Source organism: Trichoderma citrinoviride (assembly GCF_003025115.1).
Source record: "Trichoderma citrinoviride strain TUCIM 6016 unplaced genomic scaffold BBK36scaffold_4, whole genome shotgun sequence".
Taxonomy (NCBI): Eukaryota; Fungi; Ascomycota; class Sordariomycetes; order Hypocreales; family Hypocreaceae; genus Trichoderma; species Trichoderma citrinoviride.
The window spans coordinates 1,891,193-1,911,451 of NW_020194712.1; the positions used below are offsets into that span (position 1 = coordinate 1,891,193).

A 20,259-nucleotide genomic window follows, 5' to 3' on the forward strand; every position below is an offset into this window, starting at 1 on the left:
GTGGTCCGTTTGGGCCCAAACAAGGCTGAGTTGACTGTCTTCTCACCAACGATTGGCCAATTCCATTTTCCAGCAAGCCCCCCCTGGATTCAGCCCCACAGTCCGTCGGTCCCTTGAACTTCGAACGACTTTCCTCATGGCGCAATCGCCTGATTTCTTGTCCCTCCTGTTCCCCCGTCTTCTTTTCTACTACTACCACATTTTTCGTTTCTCGCCTGCGAGCTTTCCTCCCTGTAGGCGGATGCGACGCGGAGGCATCGGACAATGGAGCGTCTCGTGGAGCAGCTCGTGTCGCTCATCGGCGCCTTGAGCGCCCGCTTGGGCTCCCAGCTCGACATCTCGTGCGTATTACTTCCTCCACGAATCTACAGAATCCCAACAGCTAACAAGACGTCCCCGAAAATCAAAAGACCAGCCGCCATCCACGCATCCATCGCCCTCGTCGCAACCGTCATCTGCGGCCTCATCGTCCGCGCCGCCGGCGCCGCCGCCATCGCAGCCACAGCCTCGCGCCCGCGCCACTACGTCGTCCCTCCGCCCGCCCTCCCCGCCGAGAAGAAGGAGGAGAATGAATCCTCTGTCGAGCGCACGAGCACGAGCACGAGAATTAGGATCCCTGGCAGCTCGGCCATCCAGTGCTACGCGCCCGCCACAGGCCAGTTCCTCGGCGCCGTCGAGCCCACGACGGAAGAGGGCATCGACCGCGCCGTCGCCGCCGCCGCGGAAGCCCAGAGGACCTGGGCCACGACGACGTTTGACCAGCGCAGGGCCGTGCTGCGGTCGCTGCTGCAGCACGTCATGGACAACGCCGAGCGCATCTGCCGCGTCGCGGGCCTCGACAGCGGCAAGACCATGGTGGACGCGCAGCTGGGCGAGATCCTCGTCACGGCCGAGAAGATCCAGTGGACGCTGGCCCACGGCGAGCGCGCGCTGCGGCCGTCGCGCCGGCCCACGAACCTGCTCATGGCGTACAAGCGCAACACGGTGCGCTACGAGCCCCTGGGCGTCGTCGCCGCCCTCGTCAGCTGGAACTACCCCTTCCACAACCTCATGGGCCCCGTCATCAGCGCCCTCTTCGCCGGCGACGCCATCCTCGTCAAGGTCTCGGAGCAGACGGCCTGGTCGAGCGGCTACTTCCTCGACATCGCCCGCGGCGCCCTCGCCGCCCACGGCCACGACCCGCGCCTCGTCCAGGCCGTCGTCTGCTGGCCCGAGACGGCCGGCCACCTGACGTCGCACCCGGGCATCAGCCACATCACCTTCATCGGCTCCCAGGCCGTCGCCCACCACGTCGCCGCCAGCGCCGCCAAGAGCCTCACCCCCGTCGTCGCCGAGCTCGGCGGCAAGGACCCCTTCATCGTCCTCGAGTCCGCCGCCCGCGACCTGCCGCGCATCGTCGACGTCATCCTCCGCGGCACCTTCCAGGCCGCCGGCCAGAACTGCATCGGCATCGAGCGCGTCATCGCCTCGGGCCCCGTCTACGACCGCCTCGTCCAGCTCCTCGAGCCCCGCGTCAAGGCCATCCGCCTCGGCCCGGACGCCGACGTCGGCGCCATGATCTCCGACGCCTCCTTCGCCCGCCTCGAGGAGCTCATCGCCGAGGCCGTCTCCCAGGGCGCCCGCCTCCTCGCCGGCGGCGCCCGCTTCGCCCACCCGGCCTACCCCCGCGGCCACTACTTCCAGCCCACCCTCCTCGTCGACGTCACCCCGGACATGCGCATCGCCCGCACCGAGTGCTTCGCCCCCGTCCTCACCATGCTCCGCGCCCGCTCTTCTTCCGCCGAGGACATCCTCGCCGTCGCAAACAGCCCCGACTTTGGCCTCGGCGCCTCCGTCCACGCCTCCGAGCGCGACCCCGCCCTCGAGCCCATCGTCCGCGGCCTCAAGGCCGGCATGGTCGCCGTCAACGACTTCGCCGCCTACTACGCCGTCCAGCTGCCCTTTGGCGGCGTCGCCGGCTCCGGCTACGGCCGCTTCGCCGGCGAGGAGGGGCTGCGCGGCCTCTGCAACGTCAAGGCCATCTGCGAGGACCGCTTCGGCTGGCTCGGCATCAAGACGGCCATCCCGCCCCCCGTCCAGTATCCCGTCCCCAACCAGGACCGCTCCTGGCGCTTCACCCAGGGTGTTGTCGAGGTGGGATATGGATCCCTGGGCACCAAGGTTGCTGGCCTGGCCAAGATTTTGAAGAACATGTAGACGTACAGGCATGCAGGAACATATATACCTTTGTGAGATTCAGAACACTGGGCTTATAGATAATAGCTGGATAGAGTACTTCACCTCTTACCTCCGTGTACTTGTAATATCACCTCGACGATACTTGTAATTCTCAGACAAAAGTATCAAAGGAGGGAACTAATAATAATAACTCACTCACCTTATAACCACACAACAGCAATCCGAGCGACCTACTCCTGCCTTGCCTACGGTACATCCTCAAGGGCTCGTGCCACAGCATGTCACATCGCAAGTCAATGTTTGCGCCAGCCATTATAGAGATCCATATATTCCTTGATGTAAATTCAAGATGGCCTCGAGACCATTCACTATCTCAGGAGACATAAAATCCCATAACCGTTATCCCTTTGCCCTGTGTTTTTCCCTTTGCCCTAGAAAAGTCCATACCGAAAAAGCTGGAAATAGCAGCTTCAAGTTTAGCAATTGATATCCCGTCCTTACCACGCAGCAGAACCCGAGCCTTGTGCTCCCCAGGCGTCGCCGGACTTGTTGTCAGCCGCCTGATCCCAGCCGCTTCCCGAATTCGCAGCCTCATTGTTGGCCGCAGAGCCGCTGCCCCAACCACCGCCGCCAGAATCAGCATTGGCGTTGTCATTTCCACCCCAAGCGCCGGCGCCAGAATCCGCATTGCCAGCGTTGCCAGTGTTACCACTGTTGTCTCCGCCCCAGCCTCCTCCCGCAGCATCTCCAGCACCTGCAACATCATTGGGATCAAAGTCTGACTCCGTCTCAAACTTCACCTTGGTGCCCTTGGCGTAGTTTTCGGGAACATATGGTTGGAGGAATGCGGGAATCTCCTGCTTGGTCTCCAACAAGGTCCTGGTGAGGACGCTTGCCATGCCTTCATCGCGATCGGTAAAGAAGGAGGTAGCCACTCCTCTATGGCCGATGCGACCAGTACGACCTGGTTAAAGGTTAGTCGTCGTCAGATGCGAGATGCGGGAAGAACTTGATACATACCGATTCGATGAGTGTACTCTTCAATGCCGCCATACTCCATCGACGGCAGGTCGTAATTGATGACGTGCATCACATTGCGGACGTCAATACCACGAGCTGTGATGCCGGTTGCCACGAGGATAGGAGCCTGGCCGCTTCGAAAGGCTCGCATGGCTGCCTCTCTCTCGACTTGAGTCCGATCACTGTGGATCGAAGTGACAGGAAGCTTCATATTGTAGAGAAAATCATCGAGCGTATCGGCAGCCTGGCGGCTGTTGACGAAGATAATGGTGCGCACACCATTCATCTCCTCCAGGAGTGTGAGCAGAAGCTCGTTTTTCTTCTCTCGGGTGGTCTCAATCACCATCTGCCTGATGTTCACCGTCGTACTTCCAGCTCGGCCAACTCGGAAGCGCACATGTGACGCAGACAAGTACTCCTTGGCGAGAGTACGAGCAGCACGAGGGAAAGTGGCAGAAAAGAGTCCATATTTGACATTGCCTTCATCCTGCTCTGTATTGGGATATCGTTAGTACGAGAGACGATAGGTTCGGGGAAGAGATCACTTGCCTCCTCCAGAGAGAATGGGGCGGAGTTCGGCCTCCCAATCCTGGTTCAGCATCTCGTCGGCCTCATCAATCACCATGTACTTGAGGCGACGCAGAGTCACCTTGTCGGGCCGTCCGATGAAGTCTTTGAGACGGCCAGGAGTGCCAATCAAAACGTCACAACCTCGGGAGAGGAGGCCCAGCTGCTCACGAATGGGGACGCCGCCATAGACCACACAGGGTCGCAGCATCGATCGGTAGCACAGCTTTCTGGCCTCGTTGAAGATTTGCACGGCCAGCTCTCGAGTTGGCACAACAACAACGACAAGTGGCTCCGCAGTCACGTTGTCAATACCCTCTTGGAAGGTAAGAGGGTTGGGGCGAGGAGCTCCAAGTTTCTTCGCTTTGCCCATCAACTTGCTCAGAATCGGAATCAGATAGGCAGCGGTCTTTCCAGAACCTGTCGAGAATGTTAGACACTAATACCAGAGTAACCAGGATATAGACTCACCAGTTTGAGCGATGCCAATCACATCATAGCCTTGAAGAATGGCTGGGATCGTAAACTTCTGAATTGGAGTCGGGACCTGATATCCCGAAAGTTGAACGTTCTTGGCCATAACAGGATGAAGTCCGGCATCCTCAAAGGTCTTGATGTATTCGATCCGCTGCGGACCTTCCTGGATGACCTCGATGCTGTCGATACTGTGTACTTGGGATTAGCATGGACGTAGATTGTTTGGAGAGGAGAGACTGACGCGGAGAAATCGAGACCACCACCGACACGCTGATCGCGGTCTTCCGGAGATCCAAACAACTCAGCTTCGAGTTCAGCAATCTCGGGACCGACATCGCCGTACTCGTCCCTCCAGCTGTATACACGGGCATTTCCGTCCCAGGTGGAGCCTGCTTGGGCATCGGCCATGGCCGTGTAGTCGAACGCAGTGCGCTCGACCCAGCCGGGAGGGGCAGGTTGGCCACCATCATCGACGACCGAGCCGTTCTCAGGAATTGCCATCATTGACTCGGGATATCCCAGACGAGGGGCGGGCGTGTGACACACTAGCGAAGTGTCAACAACGATATCCAGTAAGGAGTGACGTGACGCAACGAAAAAAGAGAGCATGAGTAACAGCAAGTGAGAAATATCTGAGTGAAGTTGAAGTGAAAAGCAATGGATAATAGACGCGAATGAGCAGAGACCCTTGGCGATGGATTGTGATGACTTGAGGAATTGCATAGAGTAAACACAACCTAAGTAGCTAGCTGCCCCGAAAAGCACAAAGGGCTGGCAACAAAGACAGCCTGGTACGGGACAGCAGAAGGATGAGGCAGCACCGTGCTCAGGCGAGGGGCCAGGTCACATCGATCCAAGCGATCACAAGGCGACTAGGATAGAGGACGATGAGATGTTACCACTTACCTTGATAAAATGTGACCCAGATGCTATAGTTTTGTTGACAGAGGTTCTCTTTGCTCGAGAGATGAAGTGATCCTCGGAAAGGAAAAGAAAACAGGAGAACAAACTGAAAGGGTAGAAGAGAAGCAGCCGGCCTTGGAGAGGTAGCCCGAATGCTAGTGCTTCGCGGATGGAATCTCAATCTCTTCGCTCTAGAGATGAGGCGGGTGAGGAAAGAAGAGAAGAGGAGAGGGAGAGGAAAGGCGAAGATGGAAGCAGAAGCAGCTGGCAATAATAAAGCGGCGGGCGGTGAGGGCTCTGCCTGAGGAAGCAGTTGCAGAAGCAACGGCACGTGCGTTAAGGCACTCTCCGAAGAAGGCGTGATTCACTGCAGATGTGCAGCTCTTAGTGGACTGCAAGCACTGAGGAAGTTGTTTCAGGGCGAGGAGGATGCCTAGAGATGGACGAAGCGAGAAGAATAGGGGGATGGAAAGCCTATAGGAGGGGACGAATCCACTGTAGCAATTATCTTGATAACGACGGGAACCTCTGGCACAGAGCAAAAGACCTTGATTTGATTGTTCCAAAGCACTGATGACCAAGCTTTAGCCTACAGAGGAAGCGAATCCAAGCTTCGCCGCTTGTTATTGTACCAGTATTGTACCAGGGGGCTTTACCTTGGTGACACGCTGCTGGTAGGTGTGGTCATCTGCAGGAAGCCAAGCTGCATGCATAGTTGAGGCATTCACGGATGCCTTACTTCTCTCTCCTCGGCCTGTCATCTCATTCCGGTCATGGGGAAGCCCTTCGGGCAGCCACTTCTCGCGCAACATAAGACAGTTCGTCTTGCAGAAAGGAGAGACATGAGCTTGAGGCTGACTGGAGAACTCGTTCCCCTTCATAGCCATATCGTCACTACCTATAAGCTCTGGCTACTAGGCATTACATGTAGTCTATAAGACACCATGTCCAGCAAAACTCGCGCCTACTCTTTGTAGTGACAGATACTGAGCAAAGATCTCGAGAGCATCACTGCCTCTGCCCGCTTTGAGCGGGTTCGTACATTAATGACTGTATGCTAAAGTGAGCAAGAGATGACCAGCATGACTAGATATTTCAAAGTTACAAAAACACTCCTGATCAGAAGGATAACAGTACGGCCTTGTTCAGTCGATATGCTGCAGGGAGCCGAGGCAGCGTGACCATGTGGTGATCTATATTTCCAAGAAAGCATGCAGAAAAGGGTATCAGCTAATACGATCTACCACAGGTTTAACAAGTCCTGAGCATCCATTCCAGCGGAAGCAGCATAATCGCCCATCCCATTCTTCAACACTTGATCGAGCCCAACCGCTGCTCTCCCAGCCGCCCCGCCTTCTTTCTTAACCTTTTCGATCCCTTTTGTAACGGGCTCGAAGAATCTCCGATAGAATACCTGCTGCCTCGCTTCTCGGTTCGGATACATTTCTCCCTCCTCGTCGCGCCGTGAACCAAACAAGTTGAGATACTCAAAGGCATTTGAAGAACGTGGCAACCCATAGAAGCTGTCCCAGTATTCTTCCGAGCTGGGCACGGCTGCCGTCTCTGATCGGAGTCCGGCTTGGAGAAACCTGGATAGAATGGATATCTGGCGTGCGAGTGTCTGAGCGTCCTTGGCACGAAGACTACTTCGAGCAGCCGAGGTCCAGCCATGAGCAGCCGATGAAAGAGACCAGCCCATGGTGACACAGAATGTGCTCAGAGTCTTGACCCACCCGCCAGGGATGGTGACAAGCTCGTCCTCAGCCACGTCAAGAAGCCACTCCATAACCCCAAGGGAGTCGCCGCTAATATCGGCCGACAGATGCGTCATGCCTGCCCGGATGAACATGATGGCCTGTTCGGTGCTGTGCTTGGCTTCCTCTTCCGGGAGCGCTCGCAGGAGCTTCAGCAGCTGACTTCGGACTGGCGTTGAACTGTCTGAGATGAGAGGAAGGAGTTTTGAGAGGAGGATGTTTGTCCCGACGGGATTCACTGGTGGATGGGAGGAGAGCTGGCTGGTGAGGTATGCCAAGGCGTCACGCCGCTGTTTATCAGACCGTGACGAGGACGCTAGAGAGAGGTTGTGTTTGAATTGCTGGACGACATCGGGGGCGACGGTTGATAGTGACTGCTGGTTCATAACAATTGCTGGTGAGTGTCAGTGAGAGCCTTGGCGACAATGGTTGAAAGCCACATACCTTTCGATTTGAAGCTTGTGTCTGTAAAATTTGAGGCCTTTGGCTTGGCCTTTCCGACCTTGTATTTGGGTTTCTGGCATTTCGTTAGCAAGATGGGCGCTCATACAAGCAGGGACATGTGAAGCGTCTGTACCTGAAAATCCTTCTTCTTCTCCTGCTTCTTCCTCGCGCTGGAACCCATGTTGGCGACCCTTTTTTTTAGGATAATTCTGTAGCAAATATATAGATAGATTGAGTGTCGGATAGAATCTAGACTGGTCTTTGGCACTTTTGTAGTGAGACCTCACTGTTCTTCGTTGACGATTGGCTTTTCCAGCCTTCACATCTGCTGTAGGCGCAAGACGTTGTCCGCGGGTCTGCAAATTTTGGCGGTGGCGCGCGGCAGAATCCCCAACGTGCCGCGATTGCGCCTGTGGGCTATGTAATACGTCAATGCGCCGCAACTGGGTCGCACCCTGAGAGAGCCGACCAAGCGCCGGAACTCTGGAGCTCTTGTCACCGGAATCGCATGCCGGCCCTTTAGGAAGAACCTACACACAACAGAGAAAGCAAAGCAACAAATATGTCAGAGAACCCCACGGTACGCGAAAACCTCAGTCTACACATTCCGTGGCAAATTCCATATTTCCCACTCCCGCTTTGCGCATTCACCCCCCCAGCTAATCCGCCCTCTTCCCCTTATAGACAAACGGGCACGACGCTCTCGAGGAGAAACTTGGCCGCCTCGCCAGGAAGCCCGGCGTCAGGGCCAGCATCGTCCTGGACCGCGCGACGGGTGCGATCCTCAAGACGAGCGGCCAGCTGGACGCGCTGCAGACGGCCAAGTCGCGCAACGCGTCGACGGCGGCCTCCTTCTCCAACGACGCCCCCGCCGCGGAGGAGGGCGAGGCGCACGGCGTCGAGGAGTTTGCCGAGATGATTTGGAACTTTGTCAACAGCTCCGGGCAGCTGGTGCAGGACGTGGACACGGAGGTAACTTAAACAACAAACGCGCGCGACTCCCCCCTTGCGGCGGGCGCTTTTCAACGAGAGCCCCCTTTTTTTCTTCTTGATGGCTTGCATGTTATGCAGGTGATGGGTGACATGCAGGTTGGCTAATTCGAGCTGCAGGATGAATTGAAGCTCCTCCGACTGCGAACGAAGAAGCAAGAGATTGTCATAGTGCCCGACCAGAAGTACTTACTGACGGTCATCCACGATCCTCACCCGGCCTGATCATCACATATCACACCGGACGGCTTATTTTCGATACACAGCAAGCGGATTATCAAGGGGCTACATGATATAATAGTAATATGGTCTTGGCAAGCGATTATAGAAAGGGGGGTTCAGGGTTCTGTTCGAAGCGATAATGAAAGTCTTTTACACTTGTGCGAAGGGAACGCATCTGGGAAACGGGGGAAGAACGTCACGATTCGTACGTGTGTACCACTGGGATGCACGGCTGGGCGGGAGAGATAGAAGGGAATTTGTCATGGTCCTTTTTTATGAAGCATAGCTACACGGCGCACAGGATGACGAAATGATACCCAGGACGTTAACATACATTATGCCACTGGAAAAGAATGTGATGTAGGGTAACATAGTTGTTGACGTACGTTTCATGATCAGATGAGTTCACATATCAAGATGGCGCAACAGGTAGTACTATAGCGATATCAATTCAAGTTTAATCTTTTCTGTATCCAGTCATAACCCATGTGCTTTTGATTTAATGTACACCTGATACGTCTACAAAGCTATACATCTCCAAAACGCATACTACCTAGATGTAGCCCTTGAGGATGGCAGCTTCGGCATTCAGTATAGATGAGCCAGCCGCTCCGATAACCGCTAGAAGTAAAAATCATCGATTAGCTCTCATCATTTACCCTGAACAAGTTCCAAGAACACAGGATGGAGAAACAAGGAAACAAGGCGACAAGGCAAACTCACTGTTGTGACTCAGCGCAACAAATTTCAAGTCAAAGAGCCCGCTGTCGTCGGCCCGCACCCTGCCCACGCTGACGGTATATCCCCTACCCAGGTCGCGATCCAGGCGAGGCTGCGGCCGGTCGTCCTCGTCAAACACCTTGATGGGCGGGTTCGGCGCGGACGGGCACCCAATCTTCTGCGCCTCGGAGACGTACGCCCTCAGCGCGGCCTTGCACTCCTCGGGCGACGGCGGCGGCTGGCGCGCAAACTTGAGGCTGACGCAGGCCGTGTGGCCGTCCATGACGGGGACGCGGTTGCACGAGGCGGAGACGCGGAGGGCCTGCTGCTCGACGAAGCCGGTGCGCGCGTCGTCGATGCCGCCGAGGATCTTCCTCGCCTCCGTCTCGAGCTTGTCCTCCTCGCCCGAGATGAAGGGCACGACGTTGTCCATGATGTCCATGCTGGAGACGCCCGGGTAGCCCGCGCCGGAGACGGCCTGCATGGTGACGATGCTGACGTCGGAGATGGGGCCGAAGGCGGCCTGCAGGGCGGCGAAGGGGATGACGAGGCCGATGACGGCGCAGTTGGAGTTGCAGACGAGGAAGCCTTTGGACAGGCCGTGGACGGAGCGCTGGTGCGGGATCAGGTCGAGGTGAGGCAGGTTGACGGTCGGGACGACGAGCGGGACGAGGGGGTCGCGGCGGTAGTTTTTGGCGTTGGAGAAGACGGGGATCTCGGCCTTGAGGAAGGCCATTTCTGCCATTGCGATACTTGTGAGCAATCTTGTTCATGATCATGGACAGAGAATCGTCAAGGAAAGGAATGCATATACGCACCAATCTCGCCGGCGACATCGGAATCGAGCCCGCTAAACACCACGTCGCAGTCCGCAAACTCCTCCGGCCGGCACTCCCTCACGACCAAGTCGGCAACGTCGCCCATGGGCGAGGCTTGTTTCCACCGGACGGCATCCTTGTACTTCTTTCCGGCGGAGCGAGCCGAGGCGCCGATGGCGTGGAGGTCGAGCGTCGGGTGGCCTTGCAGGAGGAGGATGAAGCGCTGGCCGACGGAGCCAGTGCAGCCGAGGACGCCTAAGAATGGGTCGATTAGAAACAGTTTCGATTGTTTGGTCCCTCGAAGGAGTAGAGGTTCTATGGCAATGGATTCCTACCGCACTTCTTGCGAGGAGATTGCGTCGCCATGGCAAGCAGTTGTGTGATGTGAGATGCAAGACAAGAAGTCAGATGGAGGGAGCCGATGACGCGGGATGTCGCAATCGCAGCAGTTGATTAGAAAAGAGGGGTATCTAATCTGCAGTGAGGACCGTGAGAACTTATAAGGAAGAGGATGGCCCAGATCCCGATTGAAATGATTTGAAATGTAATTCGAGCGTCTTGCAGCCAAAAGTTTTCTTATATAAAGTTTGATCTCCAAAAGCTGGGACCATCGCCTTCCCGGGTATGACTTGCAGCTCGATTCGCTGCCCCGCCATCGGAGCGTCGCCAGACGTCAGACTAGGCTCTTTTGCGCGGTGCCGGAGCTTTTACTGCAGATAATGGCGCCGGCCGTGGATTTGGATTAGCAGACGATATAAGGTAAGTCGATAGAAGGCAACTTTGATGAAAATGACTCAATTGACATCTAGCAAGAGATTCGACAAAGAGGATAAATAAATAGTAGAATAGACAAAAGAACAACCGATGCTAACAAGGTCTCCGAAGAATCTATCCCTGAGGCTGCCTGTCACGAGACGAGCTGAGCACTCTTCACGCTGGGCTCTATCTATGCCTTTGACCTGTATCTAAGAGGTCAACACAAACAGACAATTCCCGTCACCCGAACGCCATGTGAAGACACCGTGACACCGTATTCCAAATCACCTAAATCCAAACGAGTAAACACCGGATATGCCAAGTCGAGCAATGCCGTTCTCTTCTCTGCAACGCGCCCACCGTTGAGGCGAAAGCTACAGCCATGCTGCTTTATGCCTGGACAGCGTCGCTTCGCCTGTTGTTGGCGTATAGTCGGAACTGCACAAAGATGGTAGCATCCTCGACGACGGTGCCAAGCGATCCGATCAGCCAGGGGATGGTGTTGATAATGTATTTCTTCTCCTGGGAATAGGCGACGATGCTGATGGCGTACGTCAGGTTCCCGGTCAAGGAGAGCATGAAGAAGAGAATCGAGAGGCCTGGCATATCAATTAGCACATTATAAAACCGATCAGTTTCGAACTCAAATGGCTTACCTTCGCACGACTTCTCTCGATAGTTCTTGATGATCTGAGGAATGCGAGCACTAAACAGGTCAGTCTTGTCCTGGGTATACTCGATACAAAGATTTGAAGCATACCAGAGATAGCAAACTGCGCTAAAGTACCCAAGCACCATGCCAATCTTCTCCAACAAGTCCGACGCAGCATTCACCACGACCGGATCCGTCTCGTTGTAGGCCCCAGCCTTGTATGAGAGATACCAACCCGCAAACCCGACAACGTACACGCCGAGCAGGCAGGCTGCATTGGAAGACCACGAAGAGCGCTCAATCAGCTCGTCGCCGGCCGGCGCAATCTTGCCGCCGTCCTCGCTTGCGATGGAGCGGCGGCGATGCGACGGGCGTCGCTCTCCGAGGAGGGGCGCATCTTCGTTGGCCTCGGCCGCCTCGGCAGCCCGGCGCGCGTTGACCGAGTTGTAGTATAGGCACTGCGAGATGAGGAGGAAATCGGCGACGCAAAAGTACCAGGCCAGCGCAATGGCGGTCGGGGCCAGGTGCGTGAAGAGGCCGCCTAGTATGCGAGAGTCAGCTCGCTCACGACGCCTGTAGGCGGGAAGTGCCTGCTCTTCGCAAAGTCGTGAAGATTACGCACCGACCAAGTTTGTAGCATCGCCGATCATCCAGACGACGAGAAAGGATATACTCAGTCCGTCGGCGCTCTTCGCTCGGTAGTTGACAATCATCTGGGGCAGCTGTCGGGGTTGTCGCGGTTAGAGGGTGCTCTTTTGGTGCCAGAACTTGAGAGTGCGATACGTACAATGACACAGATCCAAGCGGCCATGCTGATGCTGCCAAAGATGCCCGAGATGGCCTCGTGGAGAGGCAGCTGCTTTGCGCCCTCCACCGCGGCCATCGCAAGGGACGCCATGATAAGGACTCGAGTTGATTCTGCACCGCAGCGAGTGAGCGTAGGAGGTAAGACAAGCAAGAGTCCTCTGTGTCTTGGAGGAGAGACCAGCCAGGCAAGCAAAGATTCCGAAAGCAAATGGAAGAGAGAACAAGAGTATGCGCAAGAGCTCGAGAGCTTCGGCTGGTCGGAGCCTCACGAGATCAGCCGCCCTTCTGTACGTTATCAGAGTCATCACAGCGGCAGCAGCTGAGAAGAGAAGAGGCCTTCGCGGGTCAGCGATAAAATCGTAGGCCGTGATTGGCTGGGGACAACCCAACTCTGCACGAAAGGAGACTAGCAGATAAGGGTCCATTTTATGGGTGCATGGGCTGCTGCATTACTAGTCGCTCCGTCCACTGTAATCCAGCGCTGCGTGACTCTTCACTCCGTATCGCTGGATTGCATCAACTGGTATCTATCTCGTTGGCCAAAGAGTCTGTATCCCGTCGCTGTGCTACACTACAGACATGACTTCCTCCATGTTGGCTCCTCAGTATGCTCCTAAGTTTATATCATCTCGCATGCGGTCGCCATGCGCGTCAGGCACCTGCCGAAGCCTCTTAGGTAACAAAGTCAATGGCTGTTCTTGGTACTCCAGTAAAGGAGTGACCTGCCGAGGTCGCAGCTTCAGTGACGACACAACTCGCAGGGGCTGGCCTGACCGTTCCCACCTGGAGCCGGCACATGGCTCAACGGGCGCCCAGGTGACGCACTCAGGGAGGCTTCACCGGTAATACAGGGCGTGTGATGTGATCCCTTTGTGTTCTACAAAGTACAAAGTGCTTGTCCAGAGACCGCACGCAGTGGCTGAACCCCCTTTGATTGGCAGCTGGCGTGTGGCTCAGGGCGCGTGCGGAGAGCTGATTCTGGGGTAGCTTCAGTTCGGCCTCCCTGGCTGGTCACTGCCTGCATCGCCTCCCTTCTTTACATACATCAACAGCATTAATTCAACCTCCAGTCTTCCATTTCATCCCGTGGATAGCCAAAGGAAAGGCAGATAGATATACCTCCATTTGCTTGCTGCATCACTGATCTGGCACCATCTGCGCCATGAAGCTCTCAAATGCCGTCGCCTTCAGCCTCGTCTCCCTGCCGGGGGCGCTGGCCTGGGGAGGTGTGTATCGTCTTCCCCCGTGACACCCATTGTCAACACCACACCACTAGTTCTAACACTCATCTTCCTTACACCAGGTCTCGGCCACATCACGACCGCCTACATCGCCAGCAACTTCGTTTCCAACTCGACAGAGGCCTACCTGAAGCAGCTCCTGCGCAGCAATGAGTCCGACTACATGGCCAAGGTAGCCAGCTGGGCCGATTCGATCCGGTACACCAAATGGGGCCGATTCACGAGCACGTTCCATTTCATCGACGCGCACGACAACCCGCCCGAGTCGTGCAACGTCGACTTTGAGCGCGACTGCAAGGAGACGGGCTGCGTCATCACCGCGCTGGCCAACTACACCGAGCAGTCCCTCGATCCCGCACTGCCGCCGTGGCGGCGCGCCCAGGCCGCCAAGTTCGTCATCCACTTCGTCGGCGACCTGCACCAGCCGCTGCACAACGAGGACGTCTCGAGGGGAGGAAACGGCATCCACGTCAAGTGGGATGGCCGGGACTACAACCTGCACCACGTCTGGGACAGCTCCATTGCGGAGAAGCTGATTGGGCGCGGGAAGCCGTATCTCGTGGCGCAGAAGTGGTCCGCTGCCCTCACCGAGAAGATTGTCGGCGGCGCATATGCCGACGAGAAGGAGGCTTGGCTGGCAGACTTGGATTTTGGCGACTTTGAGGCTACAGCAATGGCCTGGTCGCGGGAATGCAACAGCCTCGTGTGCGAATATGGTAAGCTCAACCTGATGATTATCCTCCAAAATGTAAAACCGTCTGACCAGTGATTAGTCTTTCCCGAGGGCCCCAAGGCCATTGTCGGCCAGGAGTTGAGCGGCGAGTACTATGAAAAGGCGGCGCCTATCCTCGAAAAGCAAGTTGCCCGCGCAGGATACCGCATGGCGGCGTGGCTAGACCGCATTGTGGATGAGTACAAGAAGAGAGAGGCCAACTACACCGGCGAATTGCCAGCGGATTATGATGCCGAGGAGCCTCTTGATGAGCTTGACTTTGAGCTTGTGGACGAGTCAGAGAAGCCCTTTGTTGGAGAGTTGTAATCGAAGTGTTTGGGACAAGTGTGGAGTCTCTTGCTTGGATACCCGGCTCATATTTGGTTGGTCGCATATACGATGTGAAAGCGAGCGGACATGATTTTGGATACACGTACAGAACTGGATTTCAGCAATAGCAATCTTAGAACCCTGGAGGAATCTCGAGCAAGAGTCATGCACAGGGAAACAAATACGGAGAATATCATCGCCAAGAGAATCGTTTCCGGCGGCGTCTGCTGTCTTCTTCGTTTCGCCGCAGGGTATTCCGAAACGGCCAACGATTTCTAAGCCAACATCGTGATTATGGTGCTCTACTTCTATCGTTTCCCCTACTTCTCGTCTCCATACCATACGATGAAACGGCCAGGCTTTCGGCATCGGCACCCCGAAGCCCTCATTCAGGAGACTGTTGCGAGGAACATGTATGACGTCGTGCCAAGAAGGTGAGACCGGGAAGATACAATGCCCTCTCATCTAATGCCGCCGCTTCTGATAGCATCTGTCAGCCAGAGACTGCAGAGGCCGGGAAGTGCTGTTTCGAGGGGGGGCGGGTGAATGTCAGTTTCAGACAGGTGCTGCTGAGGAGTTGTTTCACGACGGGGGGTCAAAAGAGAACGAGTGGCAGCTGTGTGGATTCCTTCTGCTTCTTCTGTAGAGTTTCCGTGTCAGAATGCTCTGGTATTCCCTTTTGTCCCCATTTACAGACTCCTCCGCATTTGTTTACTTTGATGCGCCAAGCGATGCCTCATCGGTATTTCCTCTTTCGGGTGTGTGGTGTGTACGTGTGTTTGCATGCGAAGCAGCAAATGGTACTTGATATAACCAAAGGCAGAAGGTCGTTCTGGCCATTCTCGGATATAGCCCAAGATAGAGACGACCGTGCTGAAAAGAGAGGCTGTCTAGTCTACAATGGCGTTGCAAATAGGGAAATGGTAAGTATGTAGGTAATAGTAGTAGTATATTGGGGTAGTAAGGATGACAGGGGGAGTTGGTATGAACAGTCCCGATTTACCGGATTGAGATCTTTTGTCAGGCTCGTGGCGACAGATTCAGATGAAACGCGCTCCCTTATTGCCCCATTTCCCTTTCGCGAGGTCATGGAGTCTGTTCTCAGCCTCGGCGGAGCGGTTGACGGACGGGTGTAAGACGTTTATTGATGCCAAGTTCCGTATCCCGTATTCCGTATCCCGTATCCCGCCGTTTGGGGCACGTCAAGACTTGGTATCGTGATACTGCGAGTGTAGAAGTATATCGATACATCCTTTACGTACGTCTATGGATGGCCCTGAGAATGGGCCGCCTTGCATGCAGATACAGTGATGGCCTGTGTAATGACCCAGATGCCATGGATTGGCTGCAAGACGCCCGGGCTTCTTACGCATAGGCGCCGGATGATGCCATCGGGCATATGCAGCGGTACGAGATAATGGACCTATTCCCGCTGTCATGTTGTGGAATGTTTCGTGTTTGAAAGCATGCTTGTCTCCGTACCGTCTTTTCTCTCTGCTCATCCTCGTTGCGTTATTTGATCGATTACACTGCGCCAAGGGTTTCGAGTTGGAGAAACAGGATGCGGAGATTGTTCCGGGTTGGAGAAATTGGGGCAGCAAGCGCGGCAATCGAAGCTGTCATGAGGCTTAACGAGGGGAATGTCATAGCCATCGCAGTTTGACATTGCCAATGTGAATCACGAATCCAGCTGCCACCTTACCGATAGGGCAGATTCGATGATTGATGGTGCACAGATGGCAACATTCAAGGAGTCGTCAAGTTGCGCCGTGCTCCGAAAGGGTACATGTAGTTGTACATCCGCCACGTGCAGCCGCTTCGGATTATCCCTGCCTCCCCTTCCTTCCCTTTCCCTTCTACATAGAGAGGCACCTCCAGATTGGCTCTTCATGCTCAACTTCAAGCTCCTCCACCATCACCAAAACCTCGCCGCTCCATCCGTGCACTTCCACTGTCAACCGCCCCTCAAACACCCAGTGCCTTGAGCCCCAGCTTGTCGTCTCGGGTCTCCGTCCATGGCCTGCAACCGAAACGCGAGGCGCCCACATGGAGGCTGCCGGTCCGGGCTCCCCATTGGCCAGCCGGGCCTGGCACCAACCCGAGACGCCTGAAGCCGCATCAGTGGCATCCGTACTTTTAATCTGCGACAGCGCCAGGGTTGTCCTTTACCGTTGATTTCTGCAATCTGCGGCTGCTGAGCCGCCGCGGCGCCTGAAGATGCTTGGAGAATAACTTTATTTCCGGGCTCAGCGACGGCATGCTGCACAGGGGACACTGTACATTCTGTCGCCTCGTCGAGGTATTGCAGCTCTGTCACTGAGACTTTGGCTTGCACCTGTTTACTGTACGGCCTGTCATTCTCCGCTAATACTTGTCTGGTACAGTAGCTCATGCAAGGTAGGTTAATAACTGGACCTGCTAGCAGCAGAGGATTCCGCTCTTTGTCCACGAGCCGGAGCCAGCTGCACCGGACAACGGAGCCGAAACGATGGATTGAACGGGCTAGTCGACGGGCAACAAAGGCCTCCCCTGGTCGGCGTGCCCCAGAGATCTCAGGTACCTGCATAGAGCGGCGTCAAGTCAACTCTCAAAGTCTGTTTCGACCCCCGACCCTTCAGGCAGCGCTACCGCCCTCGCCTTTGGTTACACCGCGCCCCCAATATGGGATTCTGACCCTGGATGCCCTTTCTGATCGCCGGCTTGGTCGTTCCAAAAGGGTCACCCCGGCTCCAGGGCTGCCTGTAAGACAGAAGTCCCCAGTCACTGGCCCTGGTTCTGCTGCTCGGGTCGATAGCGAACCTGTTTGAGGCTCATGGAACCGCACCAGTTCGTGGGTGTGGATAGCATCCCCGTTGTTGTTTCTGGCACTGGACCGCCCATTGTCTCTGATCCCTAGCTGTGCCGACCTCCCGACATCGTGTTTCGTCTCTCTGCCAGCGGTTTGCATTGACGCCAAACGTCTTGGCGTCTCGAAGCTATAATGGCCTCGCTCCCCTCTGTTGTTCGTCTCTTTTTCTTCTTTCCTCTCCATCCTCCAACCATTCTTTTCCTAACTCCTTCAAGCGACCTGGTCGTCTTCGGTCTCTTTCGTTCATTTCCTTCTTTCACGTGTCTGTGACACTTTTCTTCTTCTCCTCTCTTTCGACTCTGGTCTGGTACCAAATTTCCCCCCACGCTTCAACGACAACCTTATTTTCTTCTTCCTTTGTAATTTGCCTTCACATCTTTCAATATGCAAATCAAGAACGTTCTCGCCGGTGTCGTCAGCCTGGCTCTCCTGGCTGATGCCGCCAATGTCGAACGACGATCCCTCTTTGGCCGCACCTTGGAACGACGACGTGGTGGTCGCAACGGCGGCAACAATGGAGGCAACGCTGGCAACACGGGCAATGCTGGTAACACTGGCAACGCTGCCAACAACGGTGGCAATGGCGGCGGCAGCACCACTCTGGATGCCAACCTCATCCAGACCGGTTCGCAGCAAGACGGCAACAACCCTGGTGCCGATGGCCAGTCGGCTTCGGCTACGTAAGTACAACCGGCTCCGTATGATATACCATACCATCAAGAGTCTAATAAGGAGACAGTGACAACGCCAACTTCATCAACTTCTGCCAGGGCAAGACTCTCACCAACGGTGAGCAGGTCCAGACGGGTTCTTGCAATGGTATCCCCATGGGCAACATCCCCTCTACCAACAACATGGTCTCTTCCGTCTTCGTGAACCCCAAGAACGGCGACAACATTGCCGAGAACACCACTTTCGACATCCAGGTCCAGATGCTCAACTTTGCCCCCGGAACCTTTACCAACGCCACCTCCACCTACTATGCGGCTCCTCAGGATGTTGACGGCAACGGCAACATTATCGGCCACACTCACGTCACTGTCCAGAGCACGGGCGACTCGCTGAACCCCACCCAGCCTCTGGACCCGAAGCTGTTCGTCTTTTTCAAGGGTATCAACGATGCGGGTAACGGCCAGGGCCTGCTCTCTGCCACCGTTACCGACGGTCTGCCCCAGGGAAACTACCGCCTGTGCTCCATGTCTTCTGCCGCCAACCACCAGCCTGTGCTGATGCCCGTGGCCCAGCGTGGTGCCCAGGATGACTGTGTCCGCTTTACTGTCGGTGGCAACGGCAATGCCAACAATGGCGGCAATGCCAACAACGGCGGCAATGCCAACAACGGCGGCAATGCCAACAACGGCAACAACGGTCAGAACAATGCAAACAACGGCCAGAATGGCCAAAACGGTCAGAACGGCCAGGCTGGCAACGACACCAACAACGCTGCCGATCCTAACAACGGTCAGAATGGTCAGAACGGACAAAATGGCCAGACTGGACAGAACGGTCAGAATGGCCAGAATGGTCAAAATGGTCAGAACGGACAGAACGGACAGAATGGTCAGACTGGACAGAACGGACAGAACGGACAGAATGGACAGAACGGTCAAAATGGACAGAACGGTCAGAACAGCCAGAATGGCCAGAACGGTCAGAACGGTCAGAATGGTCAGAATGGACAGAACAACCAGAACGGCCAGAACGGACAGAATGGTCAGAACGGCAACGGTAACGGCGGCTTCCAGCAGCAGGCGGCTACCACTGCTGCTACTGCTACTGCTACCGCCGCTCAAGCCACTGGCGCTGCTCAGACCACTGACTCTGCCCCTGCTCAAACCACTGCTGCGGACTCCTCTGACTCCGTTACCAACTCTGCCGGCACTGGAAAGGGTGGTGCCTCTGCTGCTGATGCCCTTGGTGGCATCGCTGCCCCCCCGGTCACCCAGTCTGGCAACCAGGACCGACCCTTTGAGGTCGAGGGCAACACCTTCACCACCAAGGATGCCGCCAACCAGCGAGCCTGTGACATTCAGCACAACCAGTGCGCCAATGCCGCCAACAGCCAGTCGGTGCAGGGTGTCTCGGTGAGTGACTGCCAGAGCCAGATTGCCGCCTGCGTTGCAGACCTTTCGGCCTCATCATGAGCAGTTGCGAGATGTGTAGATGAAGAAAAACTTAGAGGGCTGTAATTCGATATACTACAGAGCCCGCTTACAGGCCTATGCGTGGGAGGATCAGGGAGAAGGGGATTTCTACTTTTTACCTTTTTTTTGTCTGAACGATTGTAGCTTATTGGATGTTAGGAATAGTGTATACTTGTATACAGTGGATCATTTTTGAAGATTCTTGTCCGTTGCCTGTGATGATGATTTCGAATACAATGAGCTTCGAGGGAGCTCAACTTGCTTGAGTCTTCTAACTTGATTGGGTTGGCCTTGCAACTCCGCGATCAAGTCAATGAGACGCGAGATGATGCAGATTAGACCAGATTAAACCAAGAGACCCTTGATGTTTGTCACAGAAGACTGAAAGGAGCGATTGGGCGAACAGGGGTTGCCTGCTATACTTATAGTATGCTATTGTATCGCGAAACTCGGGTTTTTGACGAGGCGGTTTCAGAAGTTTGGCGCCAGCGTCGGACGATGTTGTGTTTGGAGATTGCGGGTTCTCTTGTCAGGGAACATGGGATAAGGAGATCAAAAGAGTTGGGTCTCTTTTTGCATGAAGAGTATAATTTAACTGTCTGATGAAGCTCGCTTGGCTTTTTGCCAGCAGAGGTTTTGGTGTTAGATTCTGGTGGGTGACAATGTATTGGACTTG

At 55.4% G+C, this 20,259-nt stretch overlaps 8 protein-coding genes across 8 annotated transcripts; 4 read left to right on the plus strand and 4 right to left on the minus strand.

The window, feature by feature from the left end:
* The first annotated feature begins 237 nt into the window (after positions 1–237).
* Positions 238–2,201, plus strand: BBK36DRAFT_1134917 (ALDH-like protein). Its single transcript, XM_024892461.1, has 2 exons — positions 238–341; positions 411–2,201. The coding sequence occupies exons 1-2, from the start codon at positions 265–267 to the stop codon at positions 2,194–2,196; spliced, it is 1,863 nt and encodes a 620-aa protein (XP_024751655.1). The 5' UTR covers positions 238–264; the 3' UTR covers positions 2,197–2,201.
* A 474-nt stretch (positions 2,202–2,675) lies between these two features.
* BBK36DRAFT_65006 (DEAD-domain-containing protein) lies at positions 2,676–4,743 on the minus strand (the record flags this gene model as incomplete). Its single annotated transcript, XM_024898433.1, has 5 exons — positions 2,676–3,142; positions 3,199–3,690; positions 3,748–4,185; positions 4,237–4,430; positions 4,484–4,743. The coding sequence occupies 5 exons, from the start codon at positions 4,741–4,743 to the stop codon at positions 2,676–2,678; spliced, it is 1,851 nt and encodes a 616-aa protein (XP_024751656.1).
* A 1,642-nt stretch (positions 4,744–6,385) lies between these two features.
* Positions 6,386–7,524, minus strand: BBK36DRAFT_1167585 (hypothetical protein; the record flags this gene model as incomplete). The annotated part of the gene is made up of 2 exons (XM_024895063.1): positions 6,386–7,273; positions 7,477–7,524. The coding sequence occupies 2 exons, from the start codon at positions 7,522–7,524 to the stop codon at positions 6,386–6,388; spliced, it is 936 nt and encodes a 311-aa protein (XP_024751657.1).
* A 370-nt stretch (positions 7,525–7,894) lies between these two features.
* Positions 7,895–8,558, plus strand: BBK36DRAFT_1195679 (hypothetical protein; the record flags this gene model as incomplete). The annotated part of the gene is made up of 3 exons (XM_024896904.1): positions 7,895–7,923; positions 8,028–8,315; positions 8,454–8,558. The coding sequence occupies exons 1-3, from the start codon at positions 7,906–7,908 to the stop codon at positions 8,556–8,558; spliced, it is 411 nt and encodes a 136-aa protein (XP_024751658.1). The 5' UTR covers positions 7,895–7,905.
* Positions 8,559–9,108: 550 nt separating this feature from the next.
* On the minus strand, positions 9,109–10,459 carry BBK36DRAFT_1195681 (aspartate-semialdehyde dehydrogenase; the record flags this gene model as incomplete). Its single annotated transcript, XM_024896905.1, has 4 exons — positions 9,109–9,176; positions 9,279–10,013; positions 10,094–10,348; positions 10,429–10,459. The coding sequence occupies 4 exons, from the start codon at positions 10,457–10,459 to the stop codon at positions 9,109–9,111; spliced, it is 1,089 nt and encodes a 362-aa protein (XP_024751659.1).
* A 580-nt stretch (positions 10,460–11,039) lies between these two features.
* Positions 11,040–12,432, minus strand: BBK36DRAFT_1134918 (putative PQ-loop G protein-coupled receptor). The gene is made up of 5 exons (XM_024892462.1): positions 12,289–12,432; positions 12,124–12,223; positions 11,610–12,042; positions 11,506–11,555; positions 11,040–11,448 (listed from the first exon to the last, which is right to left on the minus strand). Exons 1-5 carry the CDS (start codon positions 12,397–12,399, stop codon positions 11,240–11,242), a joined length of 903 nt encoding a protein of 300 aa, XP_024751660.1. The 5' UTR covers positions 12,400–12,432; the 3' UTR covers positions 11,040–11,239.
* Positions 12,433–13,470: 1,038 nt separating this feature from the next.
* Positions 13,471–14,588, plus strand: BBK36DRAFT_1195685 (S1/P1 nuclease; the record flags this gene model as incomplete). The annotated part of the gene is made up of 3 exons (XM_024896906.1): positions 13,471–13,534; positions 13,612–14,265; positions 14,323–14,588. 3 exons carry the CDS (start codon positions 13,471–13,473, stop codon positions 14,586–14,588), a joined length of 984 nt encoding a protein of 327 aa, XP_024751661.1.
* A 3,235-nt stretch (positions 14,589–17,823) lies between these two features.
* Positions 17,824–19,583, plus strand: BBK36DRAFT_1115023 (hypothetical protein; the record flags this gene model as incomplete). Its single annotated transcript, XM_024890090.1, has 4 exons — positions 17,824–18,119; positions 18,179–18,846; positions 19,073–19,098; positions 19,329–19,583. The coding sequence occupies 4 exons, from the start codon at positions 17,824–17,826 to the stop codon at positions 19,581–19,583; spliced, it is 1,245 nt and encodes a 414-aa protein (XP_024751662.1).
* Between the last annotated feature and the right edge of the window lie 676 nt (positions 19,584–20,259).

Bases quoted from the DNA above. Each gene is read 5' to 3' on its own strand.
- BBK36DRAFT_1134917 (XM_024892461.1), top strand. From the start codon at position 265: ATGGAGCGTCTCGTGGAGCAGCTCGTGTCGCTCATCGGCGCCTTGAGC. The intron at 342-410 runs GTGCGTATTACT...GAAAATCAAAAG, and splicing joins GGCTCCCAGCTCGACATCTC to ACCAGCCGCCATCCACGCAT.
- BBK36DRAFT_1134918 (XM_024892462.1), bottom strand. From the start codon at position 12,399: ATGGCGTCCCTTGCGATGGCCGCGGTGGAGGGCGCAAAGCAGCTGCCT. The intron at 11,556-11,609 runs GTATGCTTCAAA...TGACCTGTTTAG, and splicing joins AGCGCAGTTTGCTATCTCTG to TGCTCGCATTCCTCAGATCA. The intron at 11,449-11,505 runs GTAAGCCATTTG...TTGATATGCCAG, and splicing joins TCGAGAGAAGTCGTGCGAAG to GCCTCTCGATTCTCTTCTTC.